Source organism: Natrix helvetica, assembly GCF_964273705.1.
Source record: "Natrix helvetica genome assembly, chromosome: 1".
NCBI lineage: Eukaryota > Metazoa > Chordata > Lepidosauria > Squamata > Natricidae > Natrix > Natrix helvetica.
Genome location: NC_138548.1, coordinates 108058893 through 108080372, shown reverse-complemented (window position 1 = coordinate 108080372; position 21480 = coordinate 108058893). Strand labels below are relative to the sequence as shown.

At 36.3% G+C, this 21480-nt stretch overlaps 1 protein-coding gene across 1 annotated transcript; it reads left to right on the top strand.

The window, feature by feature from the left end:
- The first annotated feature begins 1092 nt into the window (after positions 1-1092).
- Positions 1093-20897, top strand: SPTY2D1 (SPT2 chromatin protein domain containing 1). The gene is made up of 6 exons (XM_081935244.1): positions 1093-1429; positions 9553-9667; positions 11894-13315; positions 13898-14063; positions 14742-14819; positions 16787-20897. Exons 1-6 carry the CDS (start codon positions 1370-1372, stop codon positions 16881-16883), a joined length of 1938 nt encoding a protein of 645 aa, XP_081791370.1. The 5' UTR covers positions 1093-1369; the 3' UTR covers positions 16884-20897.
- The last annotated feature ends 583 nt before the right edge of the window (positions 20898-21480 follow it).

Here is a 21480-nt window from a genome sequence, read left to right as displayed (position 1 = left end):
GTAGAATCCCCATGATCATTTGATCGAAATTCAGATGCTTAGCAACTGGTTCATACTTATGACCCTCGCTGTGTCCCAAGGTCATGTGATCCCCTTTTTCAACCTTTTGACAAGCAAAATCAACAGGGAAGCCAGATTCACTTAACAACCAGATCTCTAACTTATCAATTGTAGTGATTCAGTTAACAACTGTGGTAAGAAAGGTGGTAAAAGATGGGGGGGGGAGGGAACTCACTTAACAAATGTTTCACTTAACCACAGGAATTTTGGGCTCAATTGTGGTCCTAGGTCGAGGACTACCTGTATTAGGTACTTTCAATGCCTTCAGTGGTTTTAGCAAAGCTAGAATAAAAATATAATAACAGAAATTCCTACTTCAATATACACGCATGATGAAAAGTGAATTAATTCATGGCAACTTCAACACAAAAAGCCATACAAAAGTGAAACCTTCCAGTTGTGACCTCCAGCTACTACCCCTGACACACTCATGCAACTACATGTAATTGCAACAGAAGGGGAATAGCTCCTTAGTCCCTCCTTCGAGAGTGGATCTCGATGTCCAGCCAGTGGCGAATTAAGGCTCACTGGTGCCCTAAGCACTGACAAATTTTGGTGCCCCTCCCCCCTTTGTACATATTATACAAACATTTTTTAACTAATCTTCGTTGGGTTTTTTTCTTTCTCAACTTTGTGGTGCCCCCTTTGGGCCTGGTGCCCTAAGCACCTGCTTAGTCTGCTTAATGGTTAATACACCACTTTGCCCAGTCTAGCTAGCCTACATTGAGCCCTAACCCCAACCCGGCCAGACGCTGCTTAGCTTCCGACACCCGCCCGTATAAAAAGCACCAGCCCAATCCTCCACGTCATTCCCTAAGAGAGGAACCGAAGCCCTCGATGAGCCCTCACCCACACACTACACGTGGATGAACCTTCCGCTCCCGATCGCCTTTCCGAAAAAAGCCCGACCACGTGACGTGCAGGCACATTTTTTTAAAAAAAAATTCATTATAATTCGGGAAGGGGAGGGCGCGTGCGTGCGTGCTCACTTACGAAGCGAGTGACGGAAGTGACGTTGGCCTAAACAAAACAAAACCAAAAAAAAAAAAAAAAACCAAACCACCAACTCGGTGGACAACTCCGAGGCGCTGTTTAAAAAGAGAGGAGGCATAGAGCGGCCCGCGGGCCGGAAGTGAGGGTTGGGGGAGGGGCGTCGCCAGCAACTTTTTTCGTCAGCTGGGCGAGGAGCGAGTCTGGGGAGAGGAAGAGGGAGAGAGAGGCACGAGAGGAGAGAGCGGAGGGGCGCTCCACGCCGCCCGAGCGCCTTCGAAGGGGGGAGGGAAGAGAACCGTTGGAGAGAGAGGCCGTCATGGATTTCCGCGATGTCCTCCTGAAGGCCTCGGAACAGCAGGGATCCAGCGCCATGTCGGTGAGAGAAGGAAAGGAGAGGGGTGGGGGGTAGGGGGGAAAGGGGGGAGGACGACGACAACGACGCGGCGGGCTGGGGTTGACGTGGATGCCCAAACTTGGTGGTCCTAAGTATACTTAAAGCTAGATCCCAACAATATGCAAATTTATAATATGAGTTGCTTGATTATGGTTTATCATATCTATTTATATCAATTCTATTTATTTATTTATATCATAATCTATTTATTATCATATACATATATATGTGTAAATATATATGTGTGTGTGAATATATGTATGTATGTATGTATATATATGTATATATAATTTATACACACATACATATATGTAATATACACACACAGTGTATTTTTATCTATTGTACTTTAAGGAAGTAACCATGATAAAACTGTTGCCCAAATTCTTCCTTTCCGGACGCTTCGCCCGAGTAAGCTAGCCCTGGATCCGGAGTATTTGAGAAGAGGGATTCGCCTTCTCTCTTTCTCTCTCTGTCACTCACTCACTCACACACTCACTCAGAGAGAGAGGGAGGGAGGGGGAGGGAGAGGGAGTGAGAGAGGGAGAGAGGGAGAGAGAGTGAGGGAGTGAGAGAGAGAGAGAGAGAGAGAGAGAGAGAGAGAGAGAGAGAGAGAGAGAGAGAGAGAGAATCCGCCCGGGCTTTGCAGCAGGATCGGAGACCCAGACCTCGGTCGCCTCCTGCCCCTGTCAGCTTGGCAGCCTGTTTAGCGAAGGGTCGGCGAGAAATAATAGCCGGAAGACCTCCCACCCCCCTCGGATCTCGAGATCCTGAGAGAGAGAGAGCTAGGATCAGCGAGGGGTGTTTTCAACCCCCGGAAATGTGGTTGGTTCAAGGGTGTCACTGAAGTGAAAACTAACTTCCTCCTGGTTATGTACATATTGTACTTTTTGGGGGGGATTTCCGAAGTCTTTCTCCTTTCCCCACCATTTCACAAAAAAAAAAAAACCTCATGGAAAAGGATTGCTTTCTCAACTAAAGAAACATTGGGTTATTTGGGAGGGGATTGGCTTCAGAAATACATTTGGAAGGAGGGAGAGAAAGGGTAGCAAAAGGCTTAGTCTGGCAAGAGAGCTGTTAGTTGCATTCATTTTTCTGTAATGCGTTTAAGTTAAGAGTATTGGATGCAAGTTTTTTTGGTACTTGAGTTAAATATATGGTAGCCAGTTGTACTAAACAGAGTAGTACATGAGTAGTAATCCGGCAGACACTTCTACATTCTTCCAAATTTTACTTGCCTTTGTATCCATGTACACATGTACTGTATTTCACATAGCTGAATTGCAACCCTAACATTCCAGAGATTCTAGCATATGTTAATCAAATTGTGGTGCTTTTTATTATTTGGCTTACGGATATATGGTTATGCTATATAATTTGATAGCATTCAGGGCACAAATCAGCAGTGGAATATTTCCTTTAAAAAACAGGATAAAATGGATATAACTCAGTAGCCTTCTACGAAACCAAGGAACAATGAATGTCATATTCATCTTCAGCTAGAAATCTTTAGTGGTTTTGTTGAGGTGTTCTGAGAAAGGCTGTGCCTGGAGTGCCTATTTTGTGACTAACATTTCTGTCCTTTTAAGTTCAGGTTAATCAGCTGTATGTGCATGTAGTCCTTGATTTACCACCACAATTAAGCCCCAAATTTCTATTGCTAAGTGAGACATTTGTTAAATGAGCTTTGGCCTATTTTATGACCTTTTTGCCATTGTTTAGTGAATCACTATAGTTGTTAATAGCAATAGCACTTAGACTTATGTACCGCTTCACAGTGGTTTACAGCCCTCTTTAAGCGGCTTAAAAAAATCAGTATATTGCCCCCAACAATCTGGGTCCTCATTCTACTGACTTCGGAAGGATGGAAGGCTGAGTCAACCCTGAGTAGGTGAGATTCGAACTGCTGGCAGCAGAATTAGCCTGCAATATTGCATTCTAACTACGGAGCCTCTACGGTTCAGTAATACAGTTGTTAAATGAATATGGTTTCCCATTGATTGTTCTTATTAGAAGGTTGCAAAAAGTGATCTCATGACTATGGGACACTGCAATCGTCATAAATATGAGTTGGTTGCTAAGTGTCTGAGTTTTGATCACATGACTATGGAGATGCGACAACAATCATGTGTGAAAAATGGTCCTAAGTCATTTTTTTCAGTGCCATTGTAACTTCAGTCACTAAATAAACACTTAGAAATTGAGGACTACCTGTATTGAAGTGTTTTATGGGGAAAACATTGAATAAGATGAACGCACTTCATTCTAAAATAACAAATCATTCCTTTGATTTTCCAAAACTCACTTTTTCATTAAAGCATTGCTTGTAACTTCTCCGTTTCAATATCTTTAATGGAAAGATACTTAAACAATGCTGTTATTGTTCATTTCTTACTTTCTAAGCTTTGCCCTTGCTGATTTACTGTTTTTCTTGCTTGTTTCTCAAGACACTTGGCCAAATTTGAATACTTGCTGCAAAGCAGTATAACTTCAGTTATTACATAAACAGAATAAAAGATGAATTACTAAGATAGCATATGAAATAATAGCTGAGTTCACACATTACATGAAGCAATGGTTTGTTTTTATCATGGTTTCTTCTTTAAAGTACAATAGATAAATATACTGTGTGTGTGTCTGTGTCTGTGTGTATCCTGTTAAGCCATAAATCAAGCAAGTCATATTATAAATTTGCATATTGTTGGAACCTAGCTTTAAGTATACTTAGGACCACCAAGAGGTTTGATAATAGGGCATCTTGAAGAATATATTGTAATATCCTCCAAGAGCAGAAGGAGAGGTCCATGTTCAGAAAAGCAGAATTTACCTTAGAAGCCCTGTCCCCTGTCTTGTAAATATCTGAGATTCCTATCTTTCCAGTATCAGAGCTCCTTTGGTAGAAGCAAGATTAGAAAAGGAATTGGGCCTGTGTGGCTTAGGGCCAGGATACTTGAGGGACCACCTGTCTCCCATGGCTTCTGTGCAGCTGATAAGTGCCTGCACAGCTAGTATGCTCTCTAGAATCTTTCTGTTAAAGAATATAATCTTCCTGTCATCTAGGGAGACTCTCTTTCCCAATTGCCCACGAGTCCAGTAATAAAATAGAATTCTTTATTGGCCAAGTGTGATTGGACACACAAGGAATTTTTTCTTTGGTGCATATGCTCTCAGTGTACATAAAGAAAAATAAAATAGAATACATTCATCAAGAATCCTAAGATACAACACTTAGTGATAGTCATAGGTTACTAATAAGCAATCAAACTATACTAGGGAACAAATAAAACAGTATAAAATTTAAAGATACAAGCAACATGGTTATAGTCATAAGTGGGAAGAGATAGGTACTAGGAAGGAAGAGAATAATAATAGTAATGCAGTCTTAGTAGGCAATATGACAGTGTTGTGGGAATTAGTTGTTTAGCAGAGTGATGGCATTGGGGGGAAAACTGTCCTTGTGTCTAGGTCTGGTGTGCAGTGCCCTATAGCGTCATTTTGAGGGTAGAAGTTGAAACAATTTATGTCCAGGATAAGTAAGGATACATAAGGATATGTAATCCTTTGGATACAGCAATTGGTCAAAATAATGAAGGCAGCATTATCTGCTAATGTTATAAATTGTTTCAATGCAAGAGAATGTGCTTTGCACACAGGTTGTAAAGTTAACAGTTATGCTGGATGCCAAAAAAGATTCTTACGATCTGGTTTTGAAGATCCATGGTCTGTTTCCCCCCCCTTCCTCCCCCCGTCCCTTCTCCCATGGTCATATAATCACATTTGTGCGCAACTGGTGTTTGCAGCATTTGTGGTGTCCCACAGTGACATGACCACAATTTATGACAATTTTTTTTCACTGATATTGGTGTTTGCTTCCATTTTTCTGCAAAAAAAAGTCCGTTGTGAAGAATGTGTTCACTTAACCGCCATAGTGTTTGCTTTACAACTAGGACAAAAGTCATTAAATCAGGTGCAATTATGTGATGATCCGCTTAATGACCAGCATAACATATGATTGTACTCCCTGGCTCAATTACAGTTGAAAATTAAGGACTATCTGTAAATATGCTTGTCCATTCCTATATTTAAAATATGTATTGTATTTCGCTGCAATGCTTTTTTTTTCATTTGAATGCTAATTATTTGGGATTAAGTAAAATTAAGTTATAGAAAGAACCTAAATAGATTCTTACCATTTTTGAAGATTTTCTGTTGCAGGTTTTGAAGAATGGGGCATAATCCTGGCAATAAGCGAACAAATAGAAGTGAGGAAGGAAATAAGTTTGTTGCTTTCCTTTCCTACTTAGATTAGAAATCTATTCATTTAGAATAGATGAAGTGGTAGTATAAATACCGATATTGTCCAAGTCGAGAGCATATTACAGGGCTTTGGATCCTGATTTTTTTCTTCCCATATGATTTCTGACACTGTTAATTTTATAGTTCTAGCAATTGGGGAATAGAAGGATTGTGTTCCTAAAGAAGTGCCCTGATAATACAAGGGATTGTATTGTCTTTTCCCTGGTTGAGACACACTATTTTTAAAGTCTGGGATACGATCCTGGAGCAAATTATTGCAACATAAAGGAACTTCAAATACTAGACTGACTTGAGCTTTGTGAATTTCTGCTTTTTAAAATGTGATCTAGCATTCTAAAAAATTTGTTGAAGCTATTGTGGAGAACAAATGAGATAGTTTAGGGTCAATCCAATGCATGCAGGGATTCTGTAAAACAGCAGCAGACAACCTAATGGTCTTTCAAATAATTTGAAGTATGAAGCTTTTATGTCTGCCATTGATCACACAGTTCAAAACATGTGAAGGCCATAAAGTTATTTTCCTCTGCCAGACAGGAATGCCAAGAATTCCACTTGTTTAATTTTCTTATAGTATATCAAGGTGAAATCATTTTGCTGGGCTGTTAAAAGGAATTGGAAGCCTTTCTTTTTGTATTTTGTACAAAAGTCCTTTTGTATTGGTCTTCCTTGACTATATAGTCCTGGTGCTTGTTCCATTACATGTTTTGAGAAAGAAAGAAATCAGAGCTTTGCTGAATCCTTTGAAATGCTGGCGCTCAGTAGAGTGAATTATGCCTAAGGTGTATTTGCTTTCTATGAGTAAAATATATTAGGAAGAAAAATCTATTATAAGAACTGTACCCCATATTCTACTTGTAATTCTACAGCAACGTTACTCAACGTTGCTATATAGAAAATATAACTTTCTCAGTTTGATCAGTTGTTTTCATGTTGTGTTTTTGTTGACAATGAAATTACCAATTTTCTCCAAAATTCAGTGAATGGCTTTAAGTAAGTAATTAAGATAGTAAATATTGTGTATTATAAAAATAAGCAATTGTACATTTCAGATTTTTATGACTCCTATCATATTTAGCCGTTGGCCAATTTGGGCCAAGGGTTGATAAAACAAATGTGTGTAAATTAGAATATTTATGTACTACTTTTCAGCAAAAGCTCCAAACATCTGGACAGCACCAGATTGCCTACCTTTACTATCTTAGCATCATAAATACAATGTACTTAAATATATTCATTTTATTCAAATTTTCAAATAATCTCAGAACTATCTATATATCCAACAAAACCATTATATGTGATCATCAGTTTCTGTGGAATAATTTAGGAGAAAGTTCCCATAGATACCATCAAGTAATATCTTTTTCACATTTTGAACAATTCATTTGTAACTCTGTATTAATAAAATGCCCTTAGAAGGATTGAGAATTTAGCCCCTCCTACAAGTTTAAAATAGAGCACAGTATCTTTCTGTCTTGGAATTTCAACATACATTTAAATAAAATAATATGGGTTGATGGGAAAAATAAACACAATAAAAATGTGATTAAACCCTTTTCCAAAATTACTCATAAATAAGGCTCCACGTCAAATACAATGTGAAGCTTTCATTAAAATGTGAGTTTTAATGTTGATTTTGGATGTTGTACTCTTCTTACAGGATTGCAATGCTGGTGGATATTTTCTTTCCAAATACCAGACAGCATTGGGCAGGTTCTTAAGCTGAAGTAAAACTGCTTTCATAGCTTTGGGAATCACCTCATTAATTTTATAATTATGAATAGAGTTTTATTAAATGCATGTTTTGTATTGCAGGCCAATTTGAAACCCTTTTAAGAAATAAGAAAAAGAGTTTGAAATTGTTCAGCTTTCTAAGAAAGATGTGTTAGATGACATTTGACAATTTATATAAACAAAGCCAATTATAGTATTGCATCATGTGTCACTAAAACTGTTGGCCCATTAGTTCATTTCCCTTGGGAAAAGCTTCTAACAATTAATTCGCTGTTTTTAAACTGAAACAGTTAGTAGGCTAGTTCTGCTTGACTGATAGATCATAATAATAGTTCAGCTATTACTGCAGATATCTCAGGATTTAATATACATGGGTATATTAAGTATATTTAAAATTATTTATTGTTATTGTATAGTAATCATACAAAGCTTAAGTGTATTAGAAATCCTGAAATAAGGGCATAATATATTCATGCACAAATTCATTATAGCTTAATAGGCCCTGATTATTTTGAATACGAAGTTTGCTCAGCTGGGATTGAGAGCTTTCTTCATTGTATTGTTGAATGACTGAAACCAGGTGCTATTTTCACTCTTAGTATAGGGAGGATGAGATTTTAAAATATTTCTGCAATGCTTATACGAAAGGGAATTAATGCTAATTTTACATTGTTAAATTATTTCTGAACCTATATTTAGGGCATGTAGTATGTCATTCAGCTCTAAACCATTTCTAAAGGCATTTTGAATTTTTGCTCATTTTATCTCTGTATTGGTACTTTGTAATAAGAGCAATATAATTTGCTGCAACATTTAGCTACATAGATGGCATCCAGTGCTATTGGAAAAACAAGAATCAGTGTTTCCACTTGTAGAAACCTATCAAGAAAATCCAATCAATACATTTTTCACCAAAGGTGGATTTCTGGATATCCCTTTATGAAGTTGCAAATTAGATGATGCAATGCTGGTACTTTATGCTGGTACTTGCTTAGTTTCTGCAAACGACGGTTATGCAGATTTATATGAGCCTGATTCCGCTTAGATTTTTCAGATGTCTTATAAACCTCACCAGTTTTCAGGTCTTGGTTTGTGCACAAACTTGAACTACCCGTAGCTTTCTGAGTTCTTTCAAAATATAAAATTGACAAAAAAGTTATTTTTTAATCCATTTCTTTGCATATGAGCAAAAGGTGATAAGGTTACATAATCTATGGGTTATGACTACTCTGAAGTAATCTGAACTTAATCAACCCAATATTAGGAAGTGAATTGATCGATCAATATATCTAAGATTTTATTCTAAAATAATAGATGTTCAGTCAAGTGTAGGGCTAAGTACATCTGGAAAAATTATTGTTAAAATAATTCTTTTAATGTTTTATATAATCTTCAATTGTTCTCCTTTAATGTTAGTAAAACATTATTTAGCACCACAGTATTTTGTGAGTGAGAAGTATCTTGTAAGTGAGAAGGGTAGGAGTAATTAAAATGTCATGTTTTGAACTAGAGCATAGAAAAGCTCTAGTTCAAAATACGAGCTTACATTTTTATAACCTTTCACTAGCAGAAATTGTACTTGTGCAAATATTTTTTCTTATTTGATTTGATATTTTATCCCCAAATATCTCTTTTTTTTAATTTAAACGTTTAGAAGAATCTTTTTCAAAGAGCTATGAATAATGGTTCTTGTCTCAATATGCTTGATCCTTTTAAGGGAACTTTTTCTTGATAAGATCCCAAACATTGTAGAAAGGAAGTCAGTCACTTTTATTAATTACAATCCAATAGAAATAATGTCCCAATTTATTTAACATTTTATGTTACATGTCATTTTGGTTTACCTTCATTCTTTGTCTTTGAAAATCTCTTAGATTCCATATAAAGAAGATGAGATGCAGATCTGAAGTTAAATTTTCAAATTGCATTTTTTTAGTTAATAAAGAAACACTCTAATGTATGAGGAAATAATGATAGTCCTCTTGAACATAGCTGAAAACAGTTACATAATGAGTTCATATTTGTTTCATATTTGTGAAACTTTTGTTTCATTGCAGAAGAGATACAGTTTGGTGGTTGGCCCTCCCAAAAAGGATCCAAAAGTCAAAGGTGTTCAGTCAGCAGCTGTGCAAGCCTTTCTCAAAAGGCAAGAAGAGGAACAGAGGAAAAAAGGTATCATTAAGTATTTTTCTTTCTATAAAGACTATTATTAGTTAGTCTTGAAAAAAACCTTTTTTTTCTGGTTTCCATTTGAAAATCATTGTCATGCTTTCCTTATTTTTATATATTCAGTGTCATCTTGACAGAGACAAAAGCAGAAACAAAACTGACTTTTTAAAAATTGTTTTGAAGAAAGGGCAGAAAATCCCTTCCTCTAAACATTTGGTGTCTGTAAGGAATTCTTATTTTAGCTTGGCAGTCAGTTGCTAGCATATAAGGGGTGATGAAAACAGCTTGGTCCCACAGGAATGGTTGCTCTGATGAAACCCCAAATGTAGCCTGGGAAGGTGACCACAAAGAAAAAAGGAATCTGGGGGTAGCAATTTGCTGGGAATTGTGAAAATGATGATGATTATGCTAAAACATATACACAATTTGCTGAATATAGGGAATGAAGGTGGGTTGGTCTTTTGGGTTGAACTAGGGTATTATTTATGGGCTTAAGATCAAGTAAAGCTAGAAACATATATTGTTTAAGGTGGGTCCTTTGCACAAGGCCTAGTGAGAGTGTCCTCCTTCTGTGCAGCATAAAGTCTTTTGCAATCTCCACCCAGGTGTGTGTTTTCATTGGGCGTTGCACACCAGGCAAGACCAGTTTTTTGGAATAACAATTTTAGTTTAATATCAATATGCAAGTAATTAGAAGTAAGTTAGTTTTAATATATTATACATTTAAAAGCAAAAGCAAGTACAGTTTTAAAAAAAGAATAATAATGTACTTATTTTCTTTTGCCATCTTACAAAGTCCTTGACTTACAATCACAATTGGGATTGGAATCTTGGTTGCTCAGCAAAGCAAGATAACCTATCGCCACTTCACTCACAACCACAATCTCCTAGTTATGGTCATTAAGCAGATGGAGTCCTATCTAAGGAGCTGTCTGCCCCCCTAAAACCAAAGCTCATGGTTATTCTTACAAATGTATTCATTATTGTTCCACATGGCCTGACAGAATCTTGCAAACCGAAAGCACTCTTCTAACTACACAAGCCCATACTCAGAGAACTATTAGGGAGGGGCTGTCTTCACCCTCCTTCTCTCACACCAACTCTATGAACTGAAGTGTTTCTTATTCTTGGAACGTACTTCCTCTCTCCTGGGAATCCTGACCAGTGCAATCCACCATAGTGGGGGAGGCCCTGGGAGACCAAATGTGAGTTAAAGGGGGGGGGGTGTACCTCAGTGCGATGCAAAGCTTACGTTTGCCTGCTATGCAGCACTGAAATAGACGCCCGGGACCTTCAGCAGCCTCATACCCACCTTCCACCACCCCCAGAGCCCCTTGTGAGGTAAGTAACACAAAGCATTGGAGAATGTACAAGGTGGCTTTGGGAGAGAAGGCCTGGTGCTGCTTTGAATGGGCCACATACACCTCTCAGCAGCTGGAGAAAACAGCTGAAGGTGGGCAGTACCCTGCAGATCATGGAGAATGCTGACCTTTGGGGGAATCACACCGTTTTCCAAGCTTTGTACACCTTGGAGAAGTATGTCAGTCGAAGCAAAAATGTTAAGCTTGATGTCAAGGCCTGGTGGTGGCTGGCTAAGACTCCTGAAGAGCCAGGCCTCTACTTCAGGCTCAGCCTTGGCACTACTGCCAACCACTGTGCAGGTTGGCCTACATCCACGAGGGAGATGGGTGGGGAGAGTGGCAGCACCACACAGTCATAAGTGTATAGCAGGTGGGCTGCTGAGCATGTGAATTGTGAACATATGATTGCAGAAGCATTACAATGGCTGTACCTTTGGGCATAAGTCATAAGTCCTTTTGTTCAGCACCATTGCAATTTTGAACAGTTGCTGAAGTAATGGTTTTAAGTCAAGAACTGCTTGCACTTGCTCAGAGCAGCAGGTCCTCCCATATCTTAACTTAGAACTATTCCTTAATGGTCCTCTTAGTTTCAAAGTAGAGTGAGAAGCTCATGCTTAATTGAAACCTATGCCTCTTGGAGATGCCATACAGGTTTTTGGGGTACCAGCCCTCTTACTTAAATATATTTCAGTTAAAATCTGTGGTGTTATTACCTACTGTATGCTTTTATGCTGAATCTGTAGTGTGATACTTTAGATAATACATAGTTAGAATATAAATTTTAGCCTAAGCTACATAGGATTTATATATCTGCAAGATATATATTTGCAGAGTCTTTTTTATATACTAAAGCTTTTTTTCTTTATAGATCTTATGGAAAAAAGAAGAAAACAAGAACTACTGGCTAGGCGCGTGGAAATGAAACATGACAGGAAAGCCAGAGCGATGGCTTCACGGACAAAGGATAATTTTCATGGTTATAATGGCATTCCTATGGAAGACAAGCCTAAAAAGAAGCAGGGTCATGAAAGTAGAAGTTCTGGAAGCACAGAATGTAGGACACAGGATGAAATGAATGAAGTAGATTATAATATGTCAGAGTCCGAGCAGGAATCAGAAGAATATGAAGAGAAACCCTCCAAAGTTCCAGAAAAACCAAAGGTGCTAGCCAAAAGTGCACCTCCAGCAATGAATTTTAATGATCTTTTAAAGCTTGCTGAAAAAAAACAGTATGAGCCAGTTGAAATAAAAGTTGTAAAAAAGACTGAAGAAAGACCAATGACTGCAGAAGAATTAAGAGAGCGAGAATACTTAGAGAAGAGAAACAGAAAAGGGGTTGTACTAAAAGAAAAGAGACCAGAGAAAGAAATGAAATATACAGCTGCATCAAGTTCTTCCAAAAAGGAAAGTTCTCAGAGGGATTTAGTAAATGCTAAAGCGAGCAGGCATTCAGCAGACAAACCCGCCTTTTCTAAAGGAAGCAATCCCTCGCAAAATAATAACGATAAGAAAACCAAAGGGTCAGTTTTAAGTGAAAAATCTTCCAAATTTGTGTCTAGTTCCAAAGTAAGCCACGCTGAAAAAGTAAAATCTGCACCTAAAGGGCCTTTGAAAAACCCTCCTCACAATAATCACATTAAAGCTGCACCCAGTGGAGGAGGGAAAACTGGATCTAAATCCCAAACTGTAGTCTTGAAAACGGCTGCAAATGGAACTCTCAGACCATCATCTAGTAAAGAAACAAGTTTGAAAAAAAATAGCACCCATATAAAATCAACCAGTATGGTTTCTTCCCAGCAAGAAACTTATAGAAATTCCAGCTCCAAGCAAGCAAGCAACATTTCAATTACAGGAGGACCTCCTGCACGATCAAAGAGCAGCTTGAATTCAGGCCCCGGGCAGCCAAGCCGCAGTTCGATGACTGGGCATGGATCACGTAACATGGGACCCAGGAGATCAGAAAACAGCTCAGGGCAAGGACAGCAAAGGACAGGACCTAGACTTGCCAGTAATTTAAGCATGGGATCTAGTCGACCAAGCATCACTTCAAGGCCAGTATGTTTAGGCAGTAACCAAGGCGTAGGACCTGGTCGGCCAAATTCCAATGTAAACCCTGGACTTGGAAGGGATAGCAGCTCAGGACCAGGTCGGCCAAGTACCACTACAGCTGGAACTCTAAAGCCAAAGTGTACTGTTGTATCAGAAACAATCTCATCCAAAAATCTAGTTCCGAGACAGATGAATGGAATGAGGCCATTTCCTAATCACAGGCCTGGGATTACCCCACAAGGTATCTTGAGAGTTTGTGCTTCGGAGTATGTATGTATTTAGGGATGGCTTCAACACAACCATTTAAAATTGCATCCTCAAAAATATTTTGAAAAGATCTTTTCAAACGTGAACACATTTAAGATGCAGGCTGTGGCATTCTGGGAGTTGAAGTCCACACATCTTAAAATTGCCAAGTTTGAAAAACACTATCCTAATGCTTGACTTGGGTATAAATTCTGCTTGCTTCAATAAGATTTTAGAATGGGTATTCCTGAACCATATGACAGATTGGGTTGTTGCATGCCAATGGCATCTACCCTGAAGCCTTTCTGTGTGTGTTGGGGCAATTCTCAGGTTGGGCAGCCGCAGTATATGCAACAGGGAGTCCTACAGCAGGCATCAGGAATGATAAGCCCTAAATCTCTTTGGCACACAGAAGAGTGGCCAGTGTGCTTTAGGGTTTTGCAGGGGGCACAGCTGCAGCAGAGATATAATTTCCTGATGCCCCATCCTTTGTCCTAGGTGTGGACTATTGTTTTACCTTCAAGTAGGCAATTTATGAAATCTATATATATATATATATAATGTCTTTCTGACCTAGGTTTTCCAAGACCATCTCTTCCACCTATTACCAGTAGCTATAAAAGAAAGTATGAAGATGAAGATGAAGACGATTCTGAAATGGAAGATTTTATTGATGATGAAGGAGAGCCTCAAGAAGAGATCTCGAAACATATCAGAGAGATATTTGGTTATGATCGGTCAAAGTGAGAAAATAAGCTTTAACGTAATTTTACTGTTGTATATTTATACCAATCCATAGCATTTACATGAATATCTATAACATAGATAAAAAGATTTAAAAAGTTTTTAACATATATTGTTTTAAACTGATACTGTTCCACCATTCTGCCTGCAACAACTGTAACTAGAAAATCTGCCAAAATTATCAGTAGCTCTTCTATATTGTATTGAGTGAATGGCTATTTTCAAAACTACAGTCAGAAAGTTCAGGAAATATTATGTGGCTTGCAGTAATTATAGCAGAAAGGAAAGAGATTGTTGTACTATAAGTACAAGATACTTAATTGCTTGCTTTGGAAAAGGATAGTTAACTATATTGTAGCTTTAAACTGGCTTAGTTTAGTCCTGCAATTATAACATTAATTGCAATGTTTCTAATTTATTTAAATATATGTAATTCAAGTTCTATATATATATTGCAATTAATAATTAATATTGATTATAATAATGTCTACTGTTACCTAAAGAAAGCCACATATACAACAGAGCTTCCTTTTTTCTCTCTCTCCCCCCACCCGCCCTTTGATTATGCATGCTCCAAATTTCCCCCCAAGAACTTCAGCCTAAGAAATAACAATATTGTGCAAGGCAAAATAATTCTGCTAAATAAATAGCATTGAATTTAACTTCATTATTTTTAGATACAAAGATGAAAGTGACTATGCCTTACGTTACATGGAAAGTAGTTGGAAAGAACAGCAGAAAGAGGAAGCCAGAAGGTAAAAATTAAAATAATCTGATTCATGCTTACATATTATTGAAATCCTTCATTGAAAATGAAACCTGTCAAAAATGATTTTAAAGAATAATAACTTAATTGGGTTTTTCCATGTCATCTTATGTGAACTTATATAGAGCATCAGTGCAAAAACAGTAATCACACGATATTCAATGCTTTTTCATCAACTACTACAAGATTAAGAGTGCTGTCGCTCTTTTTTTGTCTCTCTCATCCAATCAGTATACCTATCTGCTGCTTGCTCACTTATTTCTACTACATTTCACCTTCCTCTGCCCACCTGTCTGATTTCCTCTGTGTACCTTCTGGCCACCCGCTCCTCCTTCTACTGTAGCCTTTCCACCTCATCAAACCGTTGTCTGTCTTCAGCAATAAGAAATAAGCAGTAGTGTGGCAATTCAGGATGGGCAGAAGAGAATTGCTCCTTTCAAACGCTCTTCCCTTCTTGCTTCAGCTGCTTCCTACTTCTTGTCCCTATTGGTAGCTACTATGTTATTTGCTTTCAGAGATTGAGACATGGCAAAAAAACTGCAGGAGGCAAGGACATGCAAGTAATCTTCGACTTAAGCACAATTGAGTCCCAAATTTATGTTGCTAAGTGAGACATTTGTTAAGTGAAATTTGCCCCATTTTATGACCTTTTTTGCCACGGTTGTTAAGTGAATCACCACACTTGTTAAATAAGTGACACAGTTGTTCAGTGAATCGGGTTTCCTGTTGACTTTGCTTGTCGGAAGGTTTCAAAATCTGATCACATGATCCCGGGACATCACAACCGTCACAAATATGAGTCAGTTGCCAAGTGTCTGGCTTTTGGTCACATTACCCTAGTGATGCTGCAACAGTCATTAAGTGTGAAAAATGGTCTTAAGTCACTTTTTTTAGTGCTGACGTAGCTTTGAATGAACTGTTGTGAGTCAAGGACTACCTGTAGAGCAAAAGAAGTGTCACTACCTATTTTGAGCAGTATATTCTTAGAGCAAAATATTTTCATCCCTCAGTAACCTGATCAGAATATCCATTATAAAACACAGACTATCCACCGATAGTCAGAATCATCTGAATACTGATATTTCAGAATCATCATAATAGCAAATGGAGATTACTTTCACAAATGGGTGAACTAGAATTCCAGTCTCTCTTAATCACATTAGTTACAAGTCTTTGGTTTTCTGCTGAGGAAAGCAGATGTCTGCAAGCAATTGTTGTCGGTGAAGGAAAGTCGTTCAGAATGTGTGAATATTCTACACATGTAGGATGACAAATTTATAATGAAATTACATCATTCCATATTTTAATTTTTGCCATTTCAGTACAAACCATTTTGTGGTATAATAGTTGCCTACACTTGGTGTAATGGTCGGCAAACGTTTAGCATTTGGAGTATGCATTGTTTTTCAACTACTGGGATGTGGTGACACAATGACCTTCTTTGGCTTTTTGTGGGGGTTGAGAAGTAAACCACATATTTTGCTCATTATTGTAACTTAAAAAAAGTTACCAAAGTTAAATTATTACATTTTGTTCATGAATTTTCATGATGCTATCTGAGTAATCTGGATGTATTAATAGTAGTAATAGTACTGGTAATACCATACTACTGGATTTGGTCTATTTATATTGTTATAAAATTTATATTATATTTTTATTATATAATATATAATATAAAACATTCTCTATTTCTTAGATTATAACCATCTTTTCTATCTTACTTTTTTTGGTTACATAATTATATCATACTCAAATAATTAGTTCAATCCCAAGAAAAGTACTTTCTTTTATAGAATGAAAAAACTTGCTCAGATATGGAGGTAAATAAGCAATCATAATAAAACAGAGTTGTTGCTTGGAATTCATTTTGGTAAAAATGTTTAGATCTTGTGATTGGTTTTAAATTGTTTGTTTGTTTTTTCTAAATTTTTAAATGACTAAAACTTTATTTTCCAGCTTGAGACTCGGAGTGCAAGAAGATCTGGAAGAAATGAAACGTGAAGAGGAAGAATTGAAAAACAGGAAGCAAACAAAGAAGTTGAAAACACGTTAACCAATTTGCCACAGTTTGGGTTGACTGTTACTCTACTATTTGTTCCAAAGTTTAGCTTTAGTTGTACTCGCATATGAAAGAATAAGAAATCATGTAGAAAATGAACATACAGAAAATAAGGACTTGGTGCCAGATTTTATGGTGCAACTGTCTGCATGCCTTGGAGAAGGAAAATTTGGAATATGATTTTCTGCTTTTCCTCAACACCACTTCCCTGACTGTGGGAATACTGGGATATTTTCCAGGGCAGGATGGGAATTAGTTACTGGGACTGCCCAAAAGAGGAAATTGGGAGAAAATATTGGTCCGGCTTTTTCCTTGAGCAGAAAGTTTTTATTGGACCTCAATCCCTATCATGAACAGAAATGATTTTTCTGTGCTCACAGAGAGGCAACTCTGGATCCAAAATTCTGTTCTTTTGTTTGGCGCTCAAATATTGACCTTTAATAATTGCCAAGTTTCCTTTTCTGAAACACAAATAAATGCACTAATGGAGGATATTAGTTGGAGTAAAAATGAAAATTAATTATACTATGATGTAAAGTAATTCAAGGATGCCAGCAGACTGCTGATTGACTATGCACTGGCTTACAACAAGTGGGCCCTAATAACAATACAGTCTGTTTTCATTCCATAAAAATTAGAAAATTTATGTTTTTTATCTTTCAAAAGAGATTGTGTCCTGAGTCAAGATTCTTAAGTCACTTTTCTCTTCCTATAAAGCACAGATTTTAAAATTTAGCTAATGATGATGTTGAAAGCAATATTAACATTTTCTGATTCCTCCTTGACAAGATTATGTTTTAAAAAAACTAATATTACAAAACTTCGACATCACAATCTGATAGATGATGTTCCCTGAAAATAACTGTCATGGAATAAGTACATAGCAACAAAGAGTAAGAAGAAATGAGGCAGCAGCGACATGGCTGTCAATATGAATTTCTTTCTACACCCTTGAAAAGATGTGCTTCTCACACTCAACCCAGGGCTATATCTCCTCACTCTTGAATTTAGAACCCCTTCTAGCTCCGTGCAGATAGGGTTGAAGTAGCACTGAAAGCCCAGTCAGCTAATTATTTTCTCTCTTGCAGTGCATAAAATTAATATGGCCTCTATTAGTGGCAGTCAGACATTATTTTATATTATAAGAAATATGACCAAATGAATTGTTTGCATATGGGGCTTAAACTTCATTGCCAGTCATCATCATACATCATCTTGGAAAAGACTAGTTTGCAGTGGTTTATAACTCACTTCTACATCTTTGATTTAATTTAACTATTTAGGTCTCTTGGGTTAACTGCATGCTTTGTAGAAATTGCAAAGGCTACCAGTAGAGTTTATTTCTGCGTTCATTCAGATGCTATCTACATTTTAGTAAATATAAACCTCTTTCTAGTTGCTTCATTTAACTGCTTAACAACATTGCTGAAAAGATTTCTAACAGAAACCAAAATTTTATGATTTAACAAGTGGTTTTTACTTTTAAAAAACTTTGGTTGCACACTGATTTCAAGCTATGCACAATAATAGAGATGTTCATTTCATAGTTGCCAGAGAATCTCAGATCATTCTGTTCTACAAAAATTGTGCTTTGGAGTTTCAGTTTAATATTTGAATATCCAGTTCAATATTTTTTAAATTCATAAATAATTTATGCAAAATGAAGATACTGGAAATAAAAAGTCTAAATATTTCTTAAAATACATCATGCAATCCTACCAAGAAATTTCATTTTGTTAAAAGTTAAGTCTATGAGATTACACACAGAATTGGAAATGGAATATCCTGGAAAGAATGTACTAAAGAATAATCACTAGAGATAAAATAAAAGATAAAAAGGATGTTAAAATACGACAGAGGTCAAACTTCAGAATTACTACAAAGAAAATAATGGATATTTTTGTTTATGAAATGGTTATTTTTCGCTATTTAGTAAGGCATATTTGCTGAAATGAAATTGTTTAGCAATTGCTATAATAGAGTGCAAAACAGGAGTTCTTAATTTTTGGTTTACTATGATCACTAGTGCTATTTTTACAGAAATGTGTATTATTAAAAAACCTACTTTATTCAGGTGCATTCATGAATCTTTTTATTCAAGATAATGACTGTTGAAACATGACCAAGTTACTGTTCATTTTATAATTTGAATGTTGAAGTATTGAAATCCTCAGCACCTCTGATATCTATGTAGATTATGTCCTCAACAAACCTCTGACTTAGCAAAAAATTTGTAATGACAAACTTGTGTTCAGTTCCAAATCTTTGGGGAACAAATCTCCCCAATACAAACTGCATGTTTTGACTGCTTGCAAGTTTAATTCAAGACTAATATATTTTTAAATATTTGGATGTTATTTGTCATGTGGAAGATAATGAACTAGAAGATAATCTATATACTGTAGATCTCTTCATTTTTATATAATTTATTGCTTTTTAGTAAGTATATTGCTTATTAAAATTTACATACGGAGATAAAGTATGGCAAAGTTATCGGGCATTCCAAAGATAGCATCCAATATTGTAAGTTCTTTTTATGATAAATTGTCTATTTGCATTATTTCACTTTAGGAAAATATTTTTCATTTTTAAAAACTAAATTGAGAGTCATAGGATTACAGCAGTGTAAAAACCTTACATAAATTGGCTAGTTACTTTGTAAGGGAAGTAGAATACAAGGATTCTCTTACGATGTATGAATATTTAAACAAAACGGAATAACTGGCATATGTCATTTTTCATGATAATAAATCATTCTCTACTCCTAAAGCAACTCCCCATATGTTCCCACAATCTACTCTGAACACTTTTCCCAACATTCATTCTAGGGCCTATGTACGGATCGAATGCCGCTCTTGCCCTCCCATTTCAGCTGATAGACGCAATTAGGAGGAAAATCTAAATAACATCAACTCTGTATGATTGAAGAAAACTCTAGCTTGAATTGCAGATTTTGATCAATGGTTGAAAGATGTGCCTTTTTTTTACATATATAACCTTTCTATGAATGTAGGAAGAAAACAGATATAGAATTGTGCTGTCAAAGATGCTTTGTTGCAGCTTGATAATATGAAATAAAGTTGTTTTACATCAAGTCCTTCCAGGCCTTGCTTTGCACAACTAGTTAATGTTTATTAAAATTAAATAAAACTTAAGGGCACTTTGTATTTATGAAGACTTCATTTTATAGTTATCTTCTATATATTTCAGTTGTACTTAATACTTTTTACAGCAGAAAATTACCAGAAAACTGAAATGTGCATCATGAAAAGCCCCAGTAAATAATTTTGATTTGTTCTCTAAAGCAGAATCTTATAAGGATGTATAACAATTTATTTTTATAAACTCCCATTTTTTAATCTCACATAACTACTTATTTGGCTTTTTCATTTATGTAACTTTAATTACCTTTACAACTAAAGTGCATTTCTATAATATGCAGCAGGAAACCAAAACACTGGAAAGAAAATACAGTCTTAAAGCGATTCAGTAAATAACTTCTTATAACTATGTTTAGATTTCTATTTATTTCGTTGAGTCAGAGTGATACAATCAAGTACAAGATACAACTGAGGATACTTTTAGAGTTTGTCCATCTTATGTTTTTGTTACATTTATTATATTCAGCAGTGTGACAATTCAGGTAAAAACTGTTAAGCATAACTTTTTTCTGGTTCAATTAAACTCTGCTTTTGCACCAAATACAGTCTGAAACAAATGATGTATATAATAAAATTGCGGACATTAAATATTGTATTGAGATTTTTGCTGGTTTGCTTTAATTTGTAGCAGATGTTGAGATGCCATTGAGCATCTTTCTAAAAGAGTAATTTCCAAGTATTTCTGAGGAAAAAAAATGGGACAAAGAACTGTAACAGAGTGTAAAATAACTAATAATGGAATAATAAATGTTTTTACAATGTGCTAATCATGTTGATAATTGTTAAATTGTCCAAAATCTTCCAAGTGAGCTCTATAAAATATTATGACTTGAAATTATTTTTTCCATTTTGTGACTCGGTGTTTTCATTAACAATCTATGGAACTGTAGATAGAAGGAGGTTTTACGGTTTCAAAACAGAACACATTATGGGACCCTTCTGAGAGAGATGGTTTTACAGTTTTCTGAATCTTTTGTAGCATTTTTCTACAGACTCTTCTCTGGAATTGCCAGGGTTAAAAAGAATTGTGAGACATGTAAACAAATGCACCTATGTGTCTTACAATTCATAGCCTTTTTAGGATGTAGAAACAGTCCCCAGTTGGCTGGAATATTTTAGGGACTTAGTAAATAAAGTGCATAGTGTTCTTATGTTTGTATGGTAAAATAACAATCACTAGTAAAATCAGATTTTTTTAAATGTAAAAGGCCATTGAAGGCTTAAGTTGCATGGCATGGAAAATAATTTCTTCAATTTTAAGAGCAAGTTCACTGATTTACAAAACAAATACCAGGGCAACGCTCACTGTTCATAAGATTTCTGTTATGCTGGCTGGAGCCAATCACAAAGATTCTTGAATTAGGTGATATTGTTGAGGTTATGTCTAGCATTTAAATCTCATTTTTCCCAGGCAATTTTGTTTTATCCTA

What these genes read in the sequence shown, in the direction of transcription:
- SPTY2D1 (XM_081935244.1), top strand. Translation starts at nt 1,370, where the DNA reads ATGGATTTCCGCGATGTCCTCCTGAAGGCCTCGGAACAGCAGGGATCC. An exon ending in GCCTGGGATTACCCCACAAG is followed by an intron (nt 13,316 to 13,897) that starts GTATCTTGAGAG and finishes TTTCTGACCTAG; the next exon opens with GTTTTCCAAGACCATCTCTT. An exon ending in TTTGGTTATGATCGGTCAAA is followed by an intron (nt 14,064 to 14,741) that starts GTGAGAAAATAA and finishes CATTATTTTTAG; the next exon opens with ATACAAAGATGAAAGTGACT.